The following is a 17924-nucleotide window of genomic DNA, read 5'->3' on the forward strand; positions in this document are numbered from 1 at the left end:
AACCAGTCTATGTGCCTCGTAGTATGATCTTAGATATAATCCAAAGCCGCCTCTTTTTTCTCATCGATTAGATTTGTATACTTAATTCTTGGGGGTTTTTTTTGCCCTGTCATATGAATTTAGTTAATTCTCTGTTCCAGTATTTTGACAGTCATAGCATTCTCAAAATATGGGTAATTGGTATTTGTCAATGGCTGAGCAAGTATATGGATGCAGTTCTGATATGAGACTAAAATTCTAGTTATTGGATGACACTGCTTGATATTTGGAGATCTCCATATTATTTTTATTAGGGTTAAGTCATAGAAATGTGTTGAAAACTGTTGAAAACAAACAAGATGCACATGTGAAATGGAATAATTGGGTCAGGTAATCCTTGCAGAAAAAAAGAAAAACATGTTGAATCTTTTAGAGGCTATCTGAAAGCATTTTCCAGAATGCATCCAGACATAAGTCTTTCTTTCACCAGCCTTTACTTTTCTAATGATTTGATTTTTGGTGACCAAAATTAGAGTTCTATTCTTCTATCAATGTGCTGGAGGTAGCTGGTCAGATAGTCTTATCTATGCATTCTCAGTAAGAGATTATAGGAGCAGCTGTTGTTCACCTTGCCTGTTGTAGGCAGGTACACATACTTACAGTAGGATCATTTACAGTAGGATTATGTTTTTCCCCAGATCAAACTTTATTTCACTGTTTACTGGAGACATACTATCTGAATCTGGCACCAAAAGTCTATTTTTAAAAAATCATCTTGCCACTTCCAGTGCTGTCAAAAAATCTTCAGGCAGACAAGAGAAAAAAGGGGAGGCTGGGTGAATACAATTTTGATTAAAAAAACTTCTTTAAGAGATACTTGGTTAGCTGACTGGTTCATATGCCTGTACTGTGTTTGCCTTTATAGTATGAATTACAAGAATGAAAGACATTTTAGCCAGCATCCACAGCATGAATTGTTTCAAGATATCTTCACAGCTTTGGTTAAGAACCGTCTTATTTGCAGGTATGAAACGTTTGTTTTATTTGTTTCCTTTATATCCTTCCTTTGTCTCAATATCAGAACCCAAAAGCACACAAAAACAAGGGTGGGCACCATGTGGGGGCAAGGGGTAAAGTTTCCCACACAAGGCAAGCCCAAGTTATTCCATATTTCTGAAACTATTCAAGCAAAGTTTTCATACTGCTTTTGGAAATGTCAGTTGTTACTGTTATAAAGGCTAAACATGAACATATAAGCACAAGGGATTAGGTCCTTAGTCATAGTTGAAATTGATGCATTGGAATTGAACTTACATTAATTATGTCTTCATGTGTGATTGAATCTAGTTTTTTTTAGTCACCATAGAAAGTTTCCTGACTCTCTTCAGGTGTATAGTAGACATCATGCTATGGTTTACAGTTAACTGAAATTAACACTTATAGCAATGAGTTGTTAAATGGTTGAAATAAGTCTTTTCTCTATATGACTGAAATCAAATCTGCCCTTGAAACACTTTCTTAATCTTGTTTTATTTTATATGTAAGAAAATTGAGTCCTTGTGAAAACATGGAAAAATACATTGGGTCCGGTAAACCTTTTGGTCCAGCAAGATTACACAGAATAACTCAGGTCTTGGGAGACTACTTGCATCTACTCAACATAGTCTTTATTTTTATCATATTATTTTTAGCCTTTGGCTTCATTCCCAATATGGAATTGAACGAGCATAGTAATCAACCATCTCTGTTTCTGGGAGGGAATGAGAGACGTGAAAATACAAATAAATGTTTTGTATTGAATTTATGTGGATACTTTACCATATACCCTGAGAAGGAGCCATCCATAGCCAAGAACAAAGTTGTTCATTATACCTTTACTCATATAAAAATAAATTAATATAAAAATCTATCTGAATATTCATATAACTGTCAAGTTTGCAGACAGTCTGCTTTTTATTTCTGTGTTACATTTATTTATTTAAAACATTTATATTCTGTGATCTAGACAATATAGTAGTTTAGATTAAAGATTAAATGCAGTTCAAATAAAGTTAAGTAGTTTAGTCTGAAATCATTGAGATATATAAGTAGCAAATTGTGTGCTGTATTGTGTGTATACTTGCATGAATATTGCTAAAAAGATTTTCAAACTACAGTCTGTTACATGGATTTTTTTTTCAATTTCAACAGAGAGCTAATGGCATGTTGTTTTGATCTGCTTATTTGCAGGGAATGGGCTAACCGAGCTTCATCTACCCATTTCCTGAGAATTTTAATTTGTGTGAGATTGTTAGTGAGAGATGCATGTTATCAGGTAATTTTTTCTGTTGGCAAATAAAATCAGGATATAGCACACTTTCTATTGGAAGGTGTGTTTCTGATTATATATCAAATTCAGCAGTTTAATAGAACTGCACTATTTCGTATTAATTAACTGAGATACATCATTTGCCAAATCCTGTATTTAACACACATCCCTTTAACATGTTAACAGTATACCAGTGTAGTGTGGAAAGACACCTTCGTCCTTCCAAATGTTTAGTGAGAAAAGAGGTGAATTTAAAACTTCTTGTTCCACAAACCATTTCATGATAGCAATCCTCAGGTCCTCCTCTCCCTAAGGTGATTGAGGAGGCGTTATATATGAGGAATCTTTCCGTATTCTCCTCTCCTAGAAGGTGCAACTAACCTGAACCCTTTCCTCTGTAGTTGGGTATTCTGGTCATGCATATCTCGACAGTAAAACATTGGTAAGTTGAGAAGTTGGGGAAAAATAAAACTCTTGAACACGAAAGATTGCATCACAAAGGAAGTCAGAATCATAGGATCATGGCACTACTCCAAGTGCAAATTTAAGGTAAAAGAAGAGATTCAGTCACAGAATTTCATATAAATCATGGACAAAGCTATGAAAATAATTTAAATCTCTGTGCATCTAACTAACTGCTCAGTAGTCTGCCCCCCCCCCCCCACACACACACAAGTTATTTTACAGTCTCCATGCTATCATTATGATAGGAAGAGATGCAACATTTGCCAAAACCTTCACTGGCTGAGTGAGCAAAGACCAACACAAAACAAAGACTGGGATGGAGACAAAAGAGCTCTTGGCAAGCTTTTGTTTATAACCCCTTTTTACCAGGACTAAATGGTTAGTCCACCTCTTGTAACTCTCTGTCATTCTGTCCAAATTATGAGTAACCGTGTCACTGTTTGAACCCTTGTAATTCCTGCCTCCTTGCAGGGCAGTTTTGTGCTAAAAAGCATAATGATGGACACATATTCACTGGAATGGCTTAGAGATCCTACACAATCTGTGAAGTGAGGCATGACGAATGATGGGTCTTAATTTTAGTATAAGCGTAATTCAGATTGGTTTAGATCCTGCGGGTGAGAAATTGACACTTTTCTTGCAGAGGGGAAAAAGGCAACCTCACAACACCCCTAGCAAATAATTGATTCTCTGGCAGCCAAGAATCTTGCCTGTAGCTAAGCTTCTGAGATCAAAGCTTGATCCAGCTTCCTCTGATGTCCACACTATGAGCTTAAGATTGTGACATCAATTAAATGAAAGTTGGTGGACCTAGAGTGACCTGGTAGTGTAGGTGCTAGGATGCCTGTGATCATTTGGAAGATTAACATACTTAGTTTGTTCTACTTATTTCCTCTCAACTAGGAAGCTCTCCACAACCTGGGTGGGATTGAAAGCTTGGCTCAGGTAACAATTTTTTGTCTTGCCCTTCATGTTTTGTTGCACATTAACTGCAATGTATAAAGATGTGACATGACAACCAAGCAGGTCATTGTTGCTTTTGAAAAGAAAGTTGTGTAAGCCACTCTAAACACATGCAATGTTTTCTGTTTCTATGCAACTGCAAAACAATGTTTCCTGCAGTTCAGCTGCGTTGCAGCAGTGACTCCTTTATAATTTGGTTAAACTTTTAAATGGCTTGCTTCAGGAAAAAAAGAGAATTTCTCTTTGTGAGAGAACAGAATTGCCTGACTTGCTGGGTTGGGCCATCTGGCTTATTTTTTATAATTGGATGCTGTTGGGGAAAAAAACAAGAATTGAAACATACAGCTTGAGTACAGTAGAAACAGCTCAGATAGCCAATATCGCATAGAAACAGCTAAGAAAAAGTCAGTGTGGTGTGGTGGTTTGAAGATTTTAGCAGCAGTTCTGGAGACCAGAATGTGAATCCCTGCAGGGACATACAAACAAACTGAGTGGCTTTTGGTCACAATCTCAGTAGGAGGCAAAGGCAATCCTCCTCAGAACAAATCTTGCCAAAAAAAACTCATCATAGGTTCACCTTAGGATCACCATAAGTTCAAAATGACTTGAAGGCACAAAATAACAAGAAGCAGTTAACACATGCTTGCTACATTCTGTGCTTTTTTCTATCAATAAATATATTAATTTTAAATTCAACCCTTTTAGTATATTTTGTTCATATTTATATTACTTCTATAAATCCAACAGAAAGCTATAGTGTGCAAGCTTTAGAGTTCATCGGAGCTCTTCTTTGGGTTAGAAGTTAAGCAGAAAAGAGGGGCAGAAGGGGGTGGGAGAGAAGATGCATGAAAAATCTTGTAGTTTTGTTTTTTCTGTACCCTCATTAGAAGTTCATTAAATTGAAATAGTTATCTCTCACATCCACTTTGGTGAATTCAAAAGATTTCCCACCATTTTGTCTTGTTTTAGTTGGCCACTTTGAAGCAGATGTAAGAAGACAGTAGCCCTCTACATGTTATCTTATCAGATCTGGTCAGCATATCTAGTTTCCCATAGTAATTGGGTTTATAGTCTTATCCATATCTGAAGAGCCAGGATTTCTCATTCCTGCATTAAAGATGTCAACCTACTATTCATTTAAGTTTTTTCCTATGTTTTTAAAATTTTAGTAAAGGCCAAGAGGAAGCTAGTTAATCATGTCTGAACTGTATTAAACTCATAACCTGTAAATAGTGAAATTGTCACTACTGCTTCTTAGTAGCAGCAGCCCAGCAATTTTCCTAATCATACATATGCATTTCCTAATCATACATGCGCAACCTAGCAAACTGGCTCATAACATGTTCTGGTCTACATAATTGAATATTGTTTATGTTGATTAAGAGAAACTTTTGCAGATTCTGACGTTTCTTTCTTAAACTTCAAATAAAAATTGCAAGGACTCCCTAAGGATCCTTTGCATACAAAACTTGTGCTTTGCACACTTCCTTGCAAAAAGAACATTGAAGAAACCATAGAGTCCTCTATTCCAGTTTATTATAGGAATGTCTTTTTGTAGCAATTTCAGTGAGTTTTCCTAGTATTGTAACTGTATCTTTTGTAAATAGTTTGCAATACACGTAAAGCTAGTGTGCCATCTACTGTTGATCCATGTGTACTTTGTTTTGAAATTTAGCTGTCTATTTCTTTCCACAGTATAATAACACATTTTAAATGTTTTTTCACCTATAGTATATGGATGCAGTAGCAAATGACTATCTTGGCTACGGAGAGCAACAACATAATATAGACAAATTGGTCAATATGACATGTAAGTTTGAATCTCAAGACTGACCCCCTTTCTCCAGATTAATCTTTGTTTAGTTTGCAGTGTTGATTTATACGAATGTCAAAGAATCATGTGACTTCTTTACACATTACTATTTTAGAGTTGTAACCTAGGGTTTGGAGAGTTTTTCCTTAGTTAATAAACATAGTTCCTTTTCAGAGGTTTGTGAAATACTTCGTTTTCCTTACTTCACAGATATTTTCCAAAAACTGTCAGCTGTTAAAGATCAAAGAGAATGGGTTATAACCTGTGGAGCACATAAGGTAAGTAAAATCTATCTGTTAATCCACTTTTAGTGGGAAGTTTTCTGATTTCTAAAACATTTTTTAAAAATACAACGGAATTACTTCACATTTAGAAATTGCTTTTGTTTTTAAATTATGATTTAGGTCCTGAAGTGATGAATCAGTTAATTAGTAAGCAGAGTAAGGTGGTGCAGTTCATGTTATCCTTGAAATGCTGAATGATTTGTCCATTTTACTAACCTCAGGAGAAGGTTAAATTGCCTCTGCGTCTGTCTCTGTTCTATGTTCTTTGTGTATATGGCATTGAATGTTTGCCTTATATGTATATAATGTGATCCGCCCTGAGTTCCCTTCGGGGTGAGAAGGGCAGAATATAAATACTGTAAATAAATAAATAAATAAATAAATAAATAAATAGGTTCTTTAGGCTGGTCTGTCATACTCAACTGATGCTCTGAGACCAGAGCGAAAAGGGGAGCCAAGAAGACAGTTCCATCTGTCTCCTTTGCCATCAGTTGGGGGCACAATAATATACAATACAATATACAATAATATATAATATAATATATTGCATATACATCTAATATTTATAATAATGTTATAATGTAATACAATACTATTAATGATACAATATAATAATATTAATTATATATTTATATTACATGTAATATTACTAATAATATTACTGTATAGTGATACAGTACAATATAGTAATTTAATGCTAATATTGTACTATGCTAATAATATAATATGTTGTATGTACATATAATTTGTAAGCCGTTCTGAGTCCCCTTCGGGGTGAGAAGGGCAGGATATAAATGTAGTAAATAAATAAAAAAATACTTAGTTATTAAGAAATTGTGAACAAAGCAATAAAAAATCAGGATGATCACAGAGAAACAGTAATTTGAAAGCATGACTTCTTGCAATCTTAGTACAAAAATAGTGATTCCAGAAAAGAGGGCTAATATAGAAGCAATTGTGATATAAAATAACTTCAAGCCAAGGCTTAGATGTTATTGAACACCACAATAGTAACATACAAGAATGGTCATAGGATCTTCTATTTGTGCAACGAGAGTCTAGATGCCTCAATTCATGAGTCACAAAAATGTTAAACTACCAGGATGAGCAGCTTTACACAAGATCCAAATCAGAGTCTCTGAAGGAGCATTTTCAAGCCCATGAAAGTTAACTTTAATTTATACTGATGCACCAGAAGATTGAGAATAATTTCCCTGACTTCTTCTAATGCTGCTCCCGAGTAGTTTGCTTTTAAGGACACATGGGTAGGAGTGGTTGTGTAGTTCCTATTTTATTGTTGTGGATGAATTGGGAGCACAGATAATATTTAAGTGGGAAGAAACTGTAGGGTTAAACAGTACCAAGGTTCTTGTAGCTAAATAGTCCCAGGGCGACATGAAAAGATGTCAAGGATGGCATGGAAAGTCCCACACTACTGCTAGTTAAGTGTGAAATGGATCTGTTGAGTGCATATATCTTTTATGAACTGTTTAATTGTGGCCTGTGAGGGGCATGTGCTTGCACATACTTTACTTACAGCATGTGTCCTGTATTAAAATAGGGGTAAAATTCATCTCCTATTATAGCATGCAACAATAGTAAGAGGATCTGATTTTAAATGTTTTAATGCCAGAGTTTTTTGTGAGATCATTTAGGAGTTTTGTTGGCTTACGCAATTACAAGCAATTTTATTTGTTTATAACCATTCGGACTTTACAAAACAAATACAGAATTGTAAAAATGTGCTAAATTTCTATTTTAAAAACAGCAGTGTGTTTGTAATTGTTTCTAAACAATAGCTTGCTTTTAACTTTTTAATAATTAATGTAACAATTGTTTTTCAGACTTTAATAAATTTACTTGGAGCTAAGGAAAATAATGTACTCTTAGGTGCATTGCTTGCTCTTACTAGCTTAGCTGAAAGGTAAGTTCCAGTATCATGACCATTGATTTGTCTTTGCTTGGAAAAATGAGCAATGTATTTAATGGGAGCACAATTTTGATAATCTCATGATAAACTCCTTATCATGAAAACATGAAGGCATATGTTATTGTTATACTTAATTTGCATTTGGCCAGCAATTGACTTATCTCTAAGGTACACTGTTGCCAGGGCCGGCCCCACTCATGCGGCAGCTGACGCCGCCGCCTCGGGCGCAGGCCCGGGGGGGCGCCGTCAGGCTGGGCGGGAGGCGGGGCACCGCCCTGACGGTGCCCCGCCTCCCGCCCAGTGCGCCCTGGCCCGTCTGGCCTGCTTGAAAAGGCCAGACGGGCGAGCGGGAGTAGCGTGGGAGGCGGGGCCAGCTCTGACGCCGCTCCCCCCCCCGCCCAGCGTGCCTTGGCCCCGCCTCCCACGCTGCGTGGGAGGCAGGGCCAAGGCACGCTGGGCGGGGGGGGGAGCGGCGTCAGAGCTGGCTCCGCCTCCCACGCTACTCCCGCTCGCCCGTCTGGCCTTCCTAGAAGGCCAGAAAGCAGCGGAGGTCCCTCCAGGCCGCGATTGCGGCCTGGAGGGACCTCCGCTGCTTTCTGGCCTGGTAGGAAAGGCCAGACGGGCGAGCGGGAGTAGCGGAGGCGGAGCCAGCTCTGACGCCGCTCCCCCCCCGCCCAGCGTGCCTTGGCCCCGCCTCCCACGCTGCGTGGGAGGCAGGGCCAAGGCACGCTGGGCGGGGGGGGAGCGGCGTCAGAGCTGGCTCCGCCTCCCACGCTACTCCCGCTCGCCCGTCTGGCCTTCCTAGAAGGCCAGAAAGCAGCGGAGGTCCCTCCAGGCCGCGATTGCGGCCTGGAGGGACCTCCGCTGCTTTCTGGCCTGCTAGGAAGGCCAGACGGGCGAGTGGGAGTAGCGTGGGAGGCGGGGCCAACTCTGGCCCCGCCCCCCCGCCCAGCGTGCCCTGGCCCCGCCTCCCACGCAGCGTGGGAGGCGGGGCCAGGGCACGCTGGGCGGGGGCGGGGCCAACTGTGGCCCCGCCCCCTCACTAATCGCCATGGCCCCGCCTCCCACGCAGCGTGGGAGGCGGGGCCAGGGCGCGGGAGGCGGGGCCGGTGGCGGGGGCGCTTTTCAGCACCCCCGCTTCCCATTAAAAATTATCTCCGGCCGGCCCTGACTGTTGCCACTGAAGAATGCCATTTTGGCATGATTTCCTCAATTATATAGTATGACCCCCATTTGAGCAGGAGATGCTGTCAGGACTTATTGTGGGTAATAACAAACCTTATTGAATAAGGCCAAGACATGCTGGAGAATCTGGGAAATTATCACTAACTGCTCCTGTAATGAGTGATTCACTGTGTTTGTTTTATATAGTATTTATCCTTCTATGCAATATCACAGCCTGTTCCACTTTAATATTACAGTATTAGAGCTAGACAAAGTTAATTATACTTGGGATTCACTGAAGCCTATGAAAAAAGCTAGTCACAAACCAATGCCAACTTGTTTGGCAACCAAATGTAACTACCTTTATCTAGAGGTATCCCAAAAGGCTATTAGTACTCAAGGTTTTCAGTTGTTCATGTTTCACAGATTCTGCAATGTTTTTGCATTTGCTTTTTATGCCTTGATACATATAGATAATGATATACTGATATTTATACATTACCAACTAGCCCCAAGTTTATAGAATTATTTCAGAATTTATTTATTTTATTCATTTATTTACAACATATATACCCCGCCCTTCTCACCCGAGGGGTCTCAGAATTTAGATTGGCAATGACCTGGGGCATGGAGCAACTCATGCATCTCTATAACATTGAGACTCTGTGCTTCTACAGTAAACAGGAAGTCTTTTCCTCCTACATTATATCAGTACTATTGAATTTATGCTGGATTTTTTTAGTTTCTGAAGTGTAATGTGGTGCACATAATTTAATGTCTGGTCTTAGGAATGACTTACAGACCCCTTATCATAATACTAAGGTTCACTGTGCTTGAATGACAAGTTCATTTCTGAAACAGCTGCTGTAGGGTTATACAACATATTTCTCCTGGCAGTTTATCAAGTGCCAAGTCTCTCAACTCAGGAAATAGTGTAAAGTATAGGCTTCTTTTTCATGTTTGATAATAGTCACGTTGTTAGCTGGCATTTGTTTGTTTTAATTGAAGTGGAATTGAAACATAAATACTTTTCATTATGACAGAATATATCACACATTTTACATGCTATTAATAGTTTGAATTTAGGGAACCTACATTCAGGGAAATGCTTTGCAAGAAACATTATCTCCACACAGTTTCCAAATGAATATTATTATGTCTTCATTTTAGTCCTGAATGCCGAGAAAAGATAAGCGAGCTCAACGTTATGGAAAGTTTGTTGGTGATATTGCATGAATATGACTTGCTCTCAAAAAGGTAGAGTATGTCTCAATTTACATTTTATGTGTGGAGAATTTCCAGCCACTTAGCCAGTGTTCATGCCATCTGTTCAGCATTCACTTTCTGTTTCTGAAACAGAATATTATTTTTCTTAAATGGAAATATACTTCGGAGGTAAATCGATTTCTGAGTCAGGCACTTATGCATGAAGCATACATTTCTTAGGCAAATCTATTTCTAAATCCGGCATTTTAGACATATGGCATGTTTTTAAAAAAGAAATATTAACTGGACTCCCATCAATAGTACTACCTTGCCCAAGGGGTGGGGTTATATTCTCCTGGGAAACAAGAGCCTATGCTTTTTGTGGTAGAACTTCTGGTAGGGTTTTCCATGTAAAATGCCCCTTAAAAACAAACAAAGACAGAAAAAGAAGTAGCATTCTTGATAGCTGGCATTGCACCCGCATTACTCTACTCAGTATTCTAATGTTCATAATTTTATTCTTAATTTTGTTAAGTGCTGTATTTTAAATACAGTAGAGTCTCACTTATCCAATGTTCTGGATTATCCAACACATTTTTGTAGTCAATGTTTTCAATATATCATGATATTTTGGTGCTAAATTCGTAAATACAGTAATTACTACATTGCATGAATGTGTAATGAACTACTTTTTCTGTCAAATTTGTTGTATAACATGATGTTTTGGTGCTTAATTTGTAAAATCATAACCTATTTTGATGTTTAATAGGCTTTTTCTTAATCTCTCCTTATTATCCAACATATTCGCTTATCCAACGTTCTGCCGGCCCGTTTATGTTGGATAAGTGAGACTCTACTGTAGTAATAATAATAATAATAATAATAATAATAATTAAAAGAGAAAATGCAGAACCCTAAAGTATGTTCTCTTTTTTATTCCTAGACTTAATGTACTTGACTATTAGAATGAGTATAAATAGTTAATTGTAGAATTTGTAATGCTAAGCAATAATACTTCTTTTGTTTTTGAGTAAACAAAAATGTATTTATAGCAATTGGATGAAGAAACTATGTACATAACTTAAACTAAGAATGTTTGCCCTATAGCTTGCTTCTAGGTGTCACAGTGAATATATTTGTCTGGATGATTTAGTAGGGAAATTGAGGTTTAATTGCTTACATTATCATAATTACTTGGTTTTCTTGCAGGCTGACAGCAGAATTGCTCCGACTGCTCTGTTTAGAATCCCAAATTAAAGAGCAAGTAAAAATCTATGAAGGTGTCCCCATCCTCCTCAGTTTGCTCCATTCAGATCACATAAAGCTATTGTGGAGTATAGTTTGGATTCTAGTCCAAATTTGTGAAGATCCCGATACTAGTGCTGAAATCCGTATCTGGGGTGGTATTAAGCAACTCCTACATATTTTACAAGGGTAAGTTTTTTGCAGTTGTAAGTAATGAGGCCACCCACAAGGTTTAGCATATTTTTGAAAGAATGAGCTCTATACATCTACTTCAGTCACAGATAAAGTTCTAAAAATAACAATGCAAGCCACTTTCCTAACTTCTTGTAAAAATTGCTACCCATTCTAGTCATAAGGTTTTATTGTAGCGTTTGTCATCACTTTTCCATCATAAGAATATGAGGTATCACTTGCAAAGTCTATAGTTCTACCTACTCCTAAGGAAAATAACTGTGGTGAGAATACAGCTTAAAACAGTGTGATTCAAATGAATAATGTTGTGATTCAGTGTATCACTACTGGAAAGAAGTATCACTGAATCACTATGTCTTATGTGTGAACACAATGTTTCTTACTCCTTAATAAATATATAAAGGATTGCACTGTAGGTTGCTCTTAGTGCCAGTTTAAATTTGTGTGACAGATTAAATCATAACTTCTGTAGGATTCAACAGGAACTGTGTGCAGCTACCACAGTCAGGATATAACCCAAAAAGCCCTTAGTGCTCATGCAGTTGAATAACCTATAACCTGCAATCATAATCCCCTTAACTAGAGCTGCATGTAACCTTCACATTCATTTGGAAATTCAATTCCTCAGAATCTCAAACTGTATATTTGTTGTGTCTTTTATTCTATATAGTATTTCCTATCTGACCTAATTTCAATTAAATGTTTGAAAAGGTACAAGGCAAAGGCCAGAATCTAATGATGTTCTACCACTGCACTGCTGCTTCAAGTAAAATTGATGACAATCCTGCCCCCGCCACATTTTTCAGAGCCCCAGTTCACCTTTAAAATATTATTCCGGAGGACTCAAAAACCCCCCTGGAGCAGGTTTTAGGATGTATATTGGGCTGCTGGATGAGTGCAAGAAAGTCTCAATTATTCTGGCATTGAGCTCTTAATATATATCAGCCAGGAATGTTTGTTTTAAAGGGAGAATATAATAGAATACACAACTGAATGTGCTTCCTAATGCTGTGTTGAAAGCCATGGTGGCGCAATGGGTTAAACCCTTGTACCGGCTGAACTGCTGACCTGAAGGTTGGCGGTTCAAATCTGTGAGACGGGGGAGCTCCTGTCTGTCAGCTTCAGCTTCCCATGCAGGGACAAGCCTCCCACAGGATGGTAACATGTTTGGGCATCCCCTGGGCAATGTCTATGTAGACAGCTGATTTTCTCACACCAGAAGTGACTTGCAGTATGTTCTCAAGTCACTTCTGACATGATAAAAAATGCTGTGCTAAGAGAGTGATTTTCTAAAATAGTTGTTAATGATAAATATATTATACAGATAGTTTATTTAATTCTTAGACCATAGGTCTTTCATATATATCTAGATCTTTTAAGGTCATTAATTAGTGTTAGAAGACAGATGCAAGTTTATTTTTATGATATGTTTATATGTAAGTCCAACCTTACCACATTGCCTCCTTTAAACCAAATAGATTGATTATAAGTCTAGTTCTCTCCTTCCAAGATTTTGCAGTCAGTTCTTGTTCTGTATCCTGAATTTTGCTATTCTTTACATTAAAACATAGAACATTCGTGCTCTTAATTTAGACGTAAACAGTTTTCAATTGCCAAATGGCTATCAGATGTATCCAAAGTTATAAATTATGTTTTTATTTTTTCAGAGAGAGAAGTCTATTTTCAGATCGATCTTCCATTGGAAGTTTATCTAGTGCAAATGCAGCAGGGAGAATCCAAGAGTTTCACTTTTCAGAAGATTTAAGCCCTCATGAGATACAAGAAAATGTGTTTTCACTTCAAGCGGGTATATCATTTTAAAACTACTGTGTTAAGATTTGCACATGGTGATATTATCAGTCTGGATAATAGTTAAAGATACTATATTTTCAGTAGGTCATACTGTAGATTTATAGATTTTCTCTCTCTGGGTCTGTCAGTGTTGTAAGAGAGGCCAAAGCAGGAATGGGATGATGGAAAAAAAAGCCTGACTTCAGTGAAATACATGTTATGTTGGAGCAGAAAACTGATTTCTAATGAATGGTTTTCAGTTTGGGGTCTCAAATTGTATCTTTGTCTTATGGTATCATGGATTCCCAGGCTAGAGGAGAACATCATTGGCACTATTTATTTATTCATGGGTAATTTACTCATAGTGAATTGTCTAATTTGTTTCGTCAAATGTCCTGAATGCTTCAGGAGTAGCAGGCCACCATTTTAGATAGCTTGTGAGGCCTCCTACACTTTAATATTTTAAAGAGCCTGTTTTCAAAACAGGTAGTGGATTTCTAGACTTCTCTAGTGTTTGTTTGCCTATGTGATAATTGGGGCAGTCCACGTAGTTGCCAAAGTGCAAACTGACTGCACCACAAAAAAAGAGCAGTTTAATGTGTTTCAGCAATATTTTATCCAAACCTAACAATAGGAACACATGAAATGGAATAGTCAGGTAGGCTTTATGTAAACATCTACTTTTTAATGATTTCTATTCTGTCGTTGCCAGTAAGGCTTGTCTGCTCTTCCATTTTCTGTTTTACCATTCATGTATGCTTGCTCAGTAAAGAAATCTGGAGACAGTTGCTGCTTGCCTTGTCTTATTTCAGACAGGAACACATAAGTACAGTAGGACCAACTGGAGAAGTTTTTTTTTCTCATTCAACTTTTTATTGTATTCTTTACTGCAGACATTTTGCTGGAACCTGATACCGAGTGTATGTGTGTCTCCAGCCCTCCTTCCAGTGTTGCTAAAAATTTACAACCAGACAGAGGACAAGGAAGCAAAGGGGGCTGAGTGTTCATTAAATACTTTGTAAAAATGACTCTTTTTTTGCAGAGTCTTTGTTAACTGAGACATGCCTGTGTCTTGCAAACTTTAGCTTAAATGCAATCCTAGTCCCAAATAGAGTAAATTCATTGAATCAGTGGAATTTAGCAAGTCAGTACTTACATAAATCCAGTTGATTCAACAAGTCTATTCAGTTTAGGACTAGTAATTGAATTGAATTAATGAACACATATGTAGCAGACACGCCATCATCTGTAATTTTGTATAAGAAGAATTTGAGATGCATATTTGCGATTTTATTCTAGCTTGTTGTGCTGCAATTACTGAACTGGTTCTTAATGACACCAATGCTCATCAAGTAGTTCAGGTAAGAGATCTTTTAATACCTTTAATAATATGTTCGTTTGTTCATTTCAATTTCTTTCATTTTGTCATGCATATTTGTTAAGCAAAATATTCCTTTACACACATGTTTTGCTCAAGTTCAAAGGGATGGTTATTGTGAGGCTAAAGGCAACATTGTTTCAGATTGGAAAAGACTGAATAACAAGCTTTTGATTGAACTTTAAGAGGAGTGTCCGGTGGCCTAGGGGATAAAAGCCTCGGGACTTGAAGGTTGGGTTGCTGACCTGAAAGCTGTCAGGTTCGAATCCCACCTGGGGAGAGTGCGGATGAGCTCCCTCTATCAGCTCCAGCTCCATGCGGGGACATGAGAGAAGCCTCCCACAAGGATGGTAAAAACATCAAAAACATCCGGGCATCCCCTGGGCAACGTCCTTGCAGACTGCCAATTCTCTCACTCCAGAAGCAACTCCGGTTGCTCCTGACACGAAAAAAAATTGAACTTTAAGAAAGAAAATACCATCTTAAAGACATTTCAGAATAGAAATGTTGAAACAGCGAAGGGCAGCTGTCAAAGATTGGGGGGGGGGGCGCTACATTTACCTCCATAGGGATTTTAGAGAGCTGCATTCTTCACCTTACACATGAAACTTAATACAGTAGATTCATTTCACAAACATTGTAATTAATTTTTAAAAACATTGTAAGTAGTTTTTTTCCATATTTGTTTCTTCATTGCTTTTTTAATGTGTGTTTTCTCAGGAGAATGGAGTCTATACAATAGCAAAGCTGATTTTACCTAACAAACAAAGGAATGTAGATAAAGCTAATTTATTGCAGGTAATCATTTCAGTTAATGTACAGACTCTTTTAAAACTATTATGAACTATTGCACTATTCAATGCAGAACTATTATGAACTATTGAACTATTCAATGCAGAAATTTTGTATGGTGCATGCAACAGCACTATCAACATACAACACACAAAATGCAGTTTTGTGCTTTGCTGAAGTACAGTAAAGTAAAATAAAGCATTTATCTTTGTGATATTCTGAAGTTTACTTTGAACCCGTCTGACCATTAAGCGGCTATGATTTGCCATCATTGTAAAGGGAATTGTCTCAGTCATTTTTGTAATGTTTATTTAAACAAGGATTTTAAACAGGAGGAGGGAAGGATAGGCTTGGGAGTTCCAGCAAACTCGTCTGGTATTAACAGTTTTTACCATCAGGCATTCAGTTAAAACTGAGTAGGATGTCTTTCTGACCTACTAATAAACCATCTCTATTCCATTACTTTTAAAAAGACATCAGGCTTTCAAGCTATTTGTTTTGACTCCCATCTTCTCTTAATTAAAAAGGAAACAAAATGTAGTTTGCATGGAATTATCTGAAATATGTGCATTTCCTTTATTCCAGTGTTATGCCTTCAGAGCCTTGAGATTTCTTTTCAGTATGGAAAGGAATAGGCATCTCTTCAAAAGGTATGCAGATGAATCAGTGGGAGAAATTATGTTCTAAAAGCATTCACTTGAGTTACAACAAAAAGGCCACAGGTTAATACGTTGGATTAGCCTTAGTTATATTTAATGATTTTTAACTGGAGGAATGGAAAGTGTGATAAATGATTACTGTTGTCACTAGATGTCTGTGGGGGAAAAAATGTAACTGCATTTAGGGACTTCATCAGATGGTTAATTTCATACATTTTCATTGCAAAGTTTAGTGAAGAAGCACAAATGAAATCAGAACTCTGAGCAAAATAGGTAGGTGTGTGTAGATATATTATTTCCAGTTGTTTAACAATTGGATCCAAAGCTATCATTCCAGTCAGGTGAAATTAATGGAAACCAAAACCAAGAAATTTTTAGGTGTTCTACCCAAAGGATGCATCTAATACGCATTGTCTGGACATATGCTCAACTGTTTTATATCATACTTTCTAAGCCTGGAATAGAATACAGTAAGATTCAAAGTCTAGACAAATCATGATCTAAAGTTGTGGTTCTCAACCTGTGGGCCCCCAGATGTTTTGGCCTTCAACTCCCAGAAACCCTGACAGCTGGTAAACTGGTTGGGATTTCTGGGAGTTGTAGGCCAAAACACCTGGGGACCCACAAATTGAAAACCACTGATCTAAAAGCTAGGCAGCTGTCAGAGTTAGCTTCCATTGGCTTCCCTGGAAACATTATGTTCTACTTTATTAGAGGATACTGACTAATCAGCTTTATCTTTCTCTAAAGACAGTTTGCTGAAATGTTTATAATCTTTTCTTAAAGCTATTTGTCCTAAGAACAATGATCTAACATGAAGAATTAATTAAATTAAGTAAAAGTATGTATTCTTTCCAATATGGAAATCATAATTGGATCTGCAAAGTGTGCAAATTTACATTTTCTGTAGACTCTTCCCTACAGATCTGTTTGAGAGTTTCATTGATGTTGGACATTATGTTCGTGAAATCAGTGCTTATGAAGATTTGGTATTTAAGCTAAATGCATTACTGGTAAGTAGGAAATAACTTAGTGGTTGTTTTTGTTCTAAGGAGTCCTTAATCTAGTTTAACTTTAGAGACATCTGTCATTTTCCTGCAGTCTAGGGAGACAATCCTTCATGCTAGTTCTAGCTGCTTCCTCCTGCTTCAGAGCCAGGGCTTTCAATTTACTGGTCATCCTTACCAACATAAGATGGAGGGCCAGGCTGCCCAGCTCCATCCTGCCTCCGTTTGGATCAGGACAGGGATTTTAGTGCTCTAGCTAAAATTTCATTTAGACATTGTGTGTGGAGGAATTTTCTTTGTGGCCAAGGGGTTACATATGCCTCAGCAATTACCACTTTTATGGGAATGGTGTGCATAAGTGCCATTGAGACTTCAGCACCATAACGGGAACAGTTCTTTCTCTTTTCCCTTCAGTCTTTATCATCTTAACAGGGATGGCTGTTCTTGGTGACAACAAGTGCACACTGCTCTGATTTTTCCTCTGAGTCAGTTATGGAAGGCATGATGGAAGTGATGTACATAGGACATGCTGAAGGATCACAATAGTAGACTCTTTATTGAGTTTAGAAGCAGGTTCAGTGGAGTTGGCATAGAGTTGAGGAGAGTGACATGGTTTTACACACCAGGACATACTGTTCAAGACTAGTGAGGCTTCAGTCATGTGGGTGACACTTCTACCTTGATATTATTATTATTATTATTATTATTATTATTATTATTATTACTTATACCCCTCTTTTATCTCCCC

The 17924-nt window shown here is 37.7% G+C and overlaps 1 protein-coding gene across 14 annotated transcripts in view; it reads left to right on the forward strand.

Annotated features, from left to right (window-relative positions):
* Positions 1 to 17924, forward strand: part of nek10 (NIMA related kinase 10) — a 106521-nt gene that overhangs the window by 9021 nt on the left and 79576 nt on the right. For 13 of the 14 annotated variants that reach the window (XR_010007101.1, XR_010007100.1, XR_010007098.1 and 10 more), the window contains 13 exons: positions 905 to 1003; positions 2209 to 2293; positions 3656 to 3697; positions 5447 to 5525; positions 5739 to 5806; positions 7657 to 7736; positions 10077 to 10163; positions 11322 to 11546; positions 13217 to 13356; positions 14640 to 14701; positions 15439 to 15516; positions 16096 to 16160; positions 17080 to 17182. Coding sequence is in view for 11 of the 14 variants with exons in the window: in XM_062983790.1 (XP_062839860.1) it covers positions 905 to 1003; positions 2209 to 2293; positions 3656 to 3697; positions 5447 to 5525; positions 5739 to 5806; positions 7657 to 7736; positions 10077 to 10163; positions 11322 to 11546; positions 13217 to 13356; positions 14640 to 14701; positions 15439 to 15516; positions 16096 to 16160; positions 17080 to 17182 (1213 nt within the window). In the remaining 3 variants the exon portion in view is untranslated. The remainder of the gene's footprint in view (positions 1 to 904; positions 1004 to 2208; positions 2294 to 3655; positions 3698 to 5446; positions 5526 to 5738; positions 5807 to 7656; positions 7737 to 10076; positions 10164 to 11321; positions 11547 to 13216; positions 13357 to 14639; positions 14702 to 15438; positions 15517 to 16095; positions 16161 to 17079; positions 17183 to 17924) is intronic. The other variant, XM_062983786.1, reaches the window with a different exon arrangement.

The sequence above is a fragment of the Anolis carolinensis genome, chromosome 6 (assembly GCF_035594765.1).
Source record: "Anolis carolinensis isolate JA03-04 chromosome 6, rAnoCar3.1.pri, whole genome shotgun sequence".
NCBI classification, from domain to species: domain Eukaryota; kingdom Metazoa; phylum Chordata; class Lepidosauria; order Squamata; family Dactyloidae; genus Anolis; species Anolis carolinensis.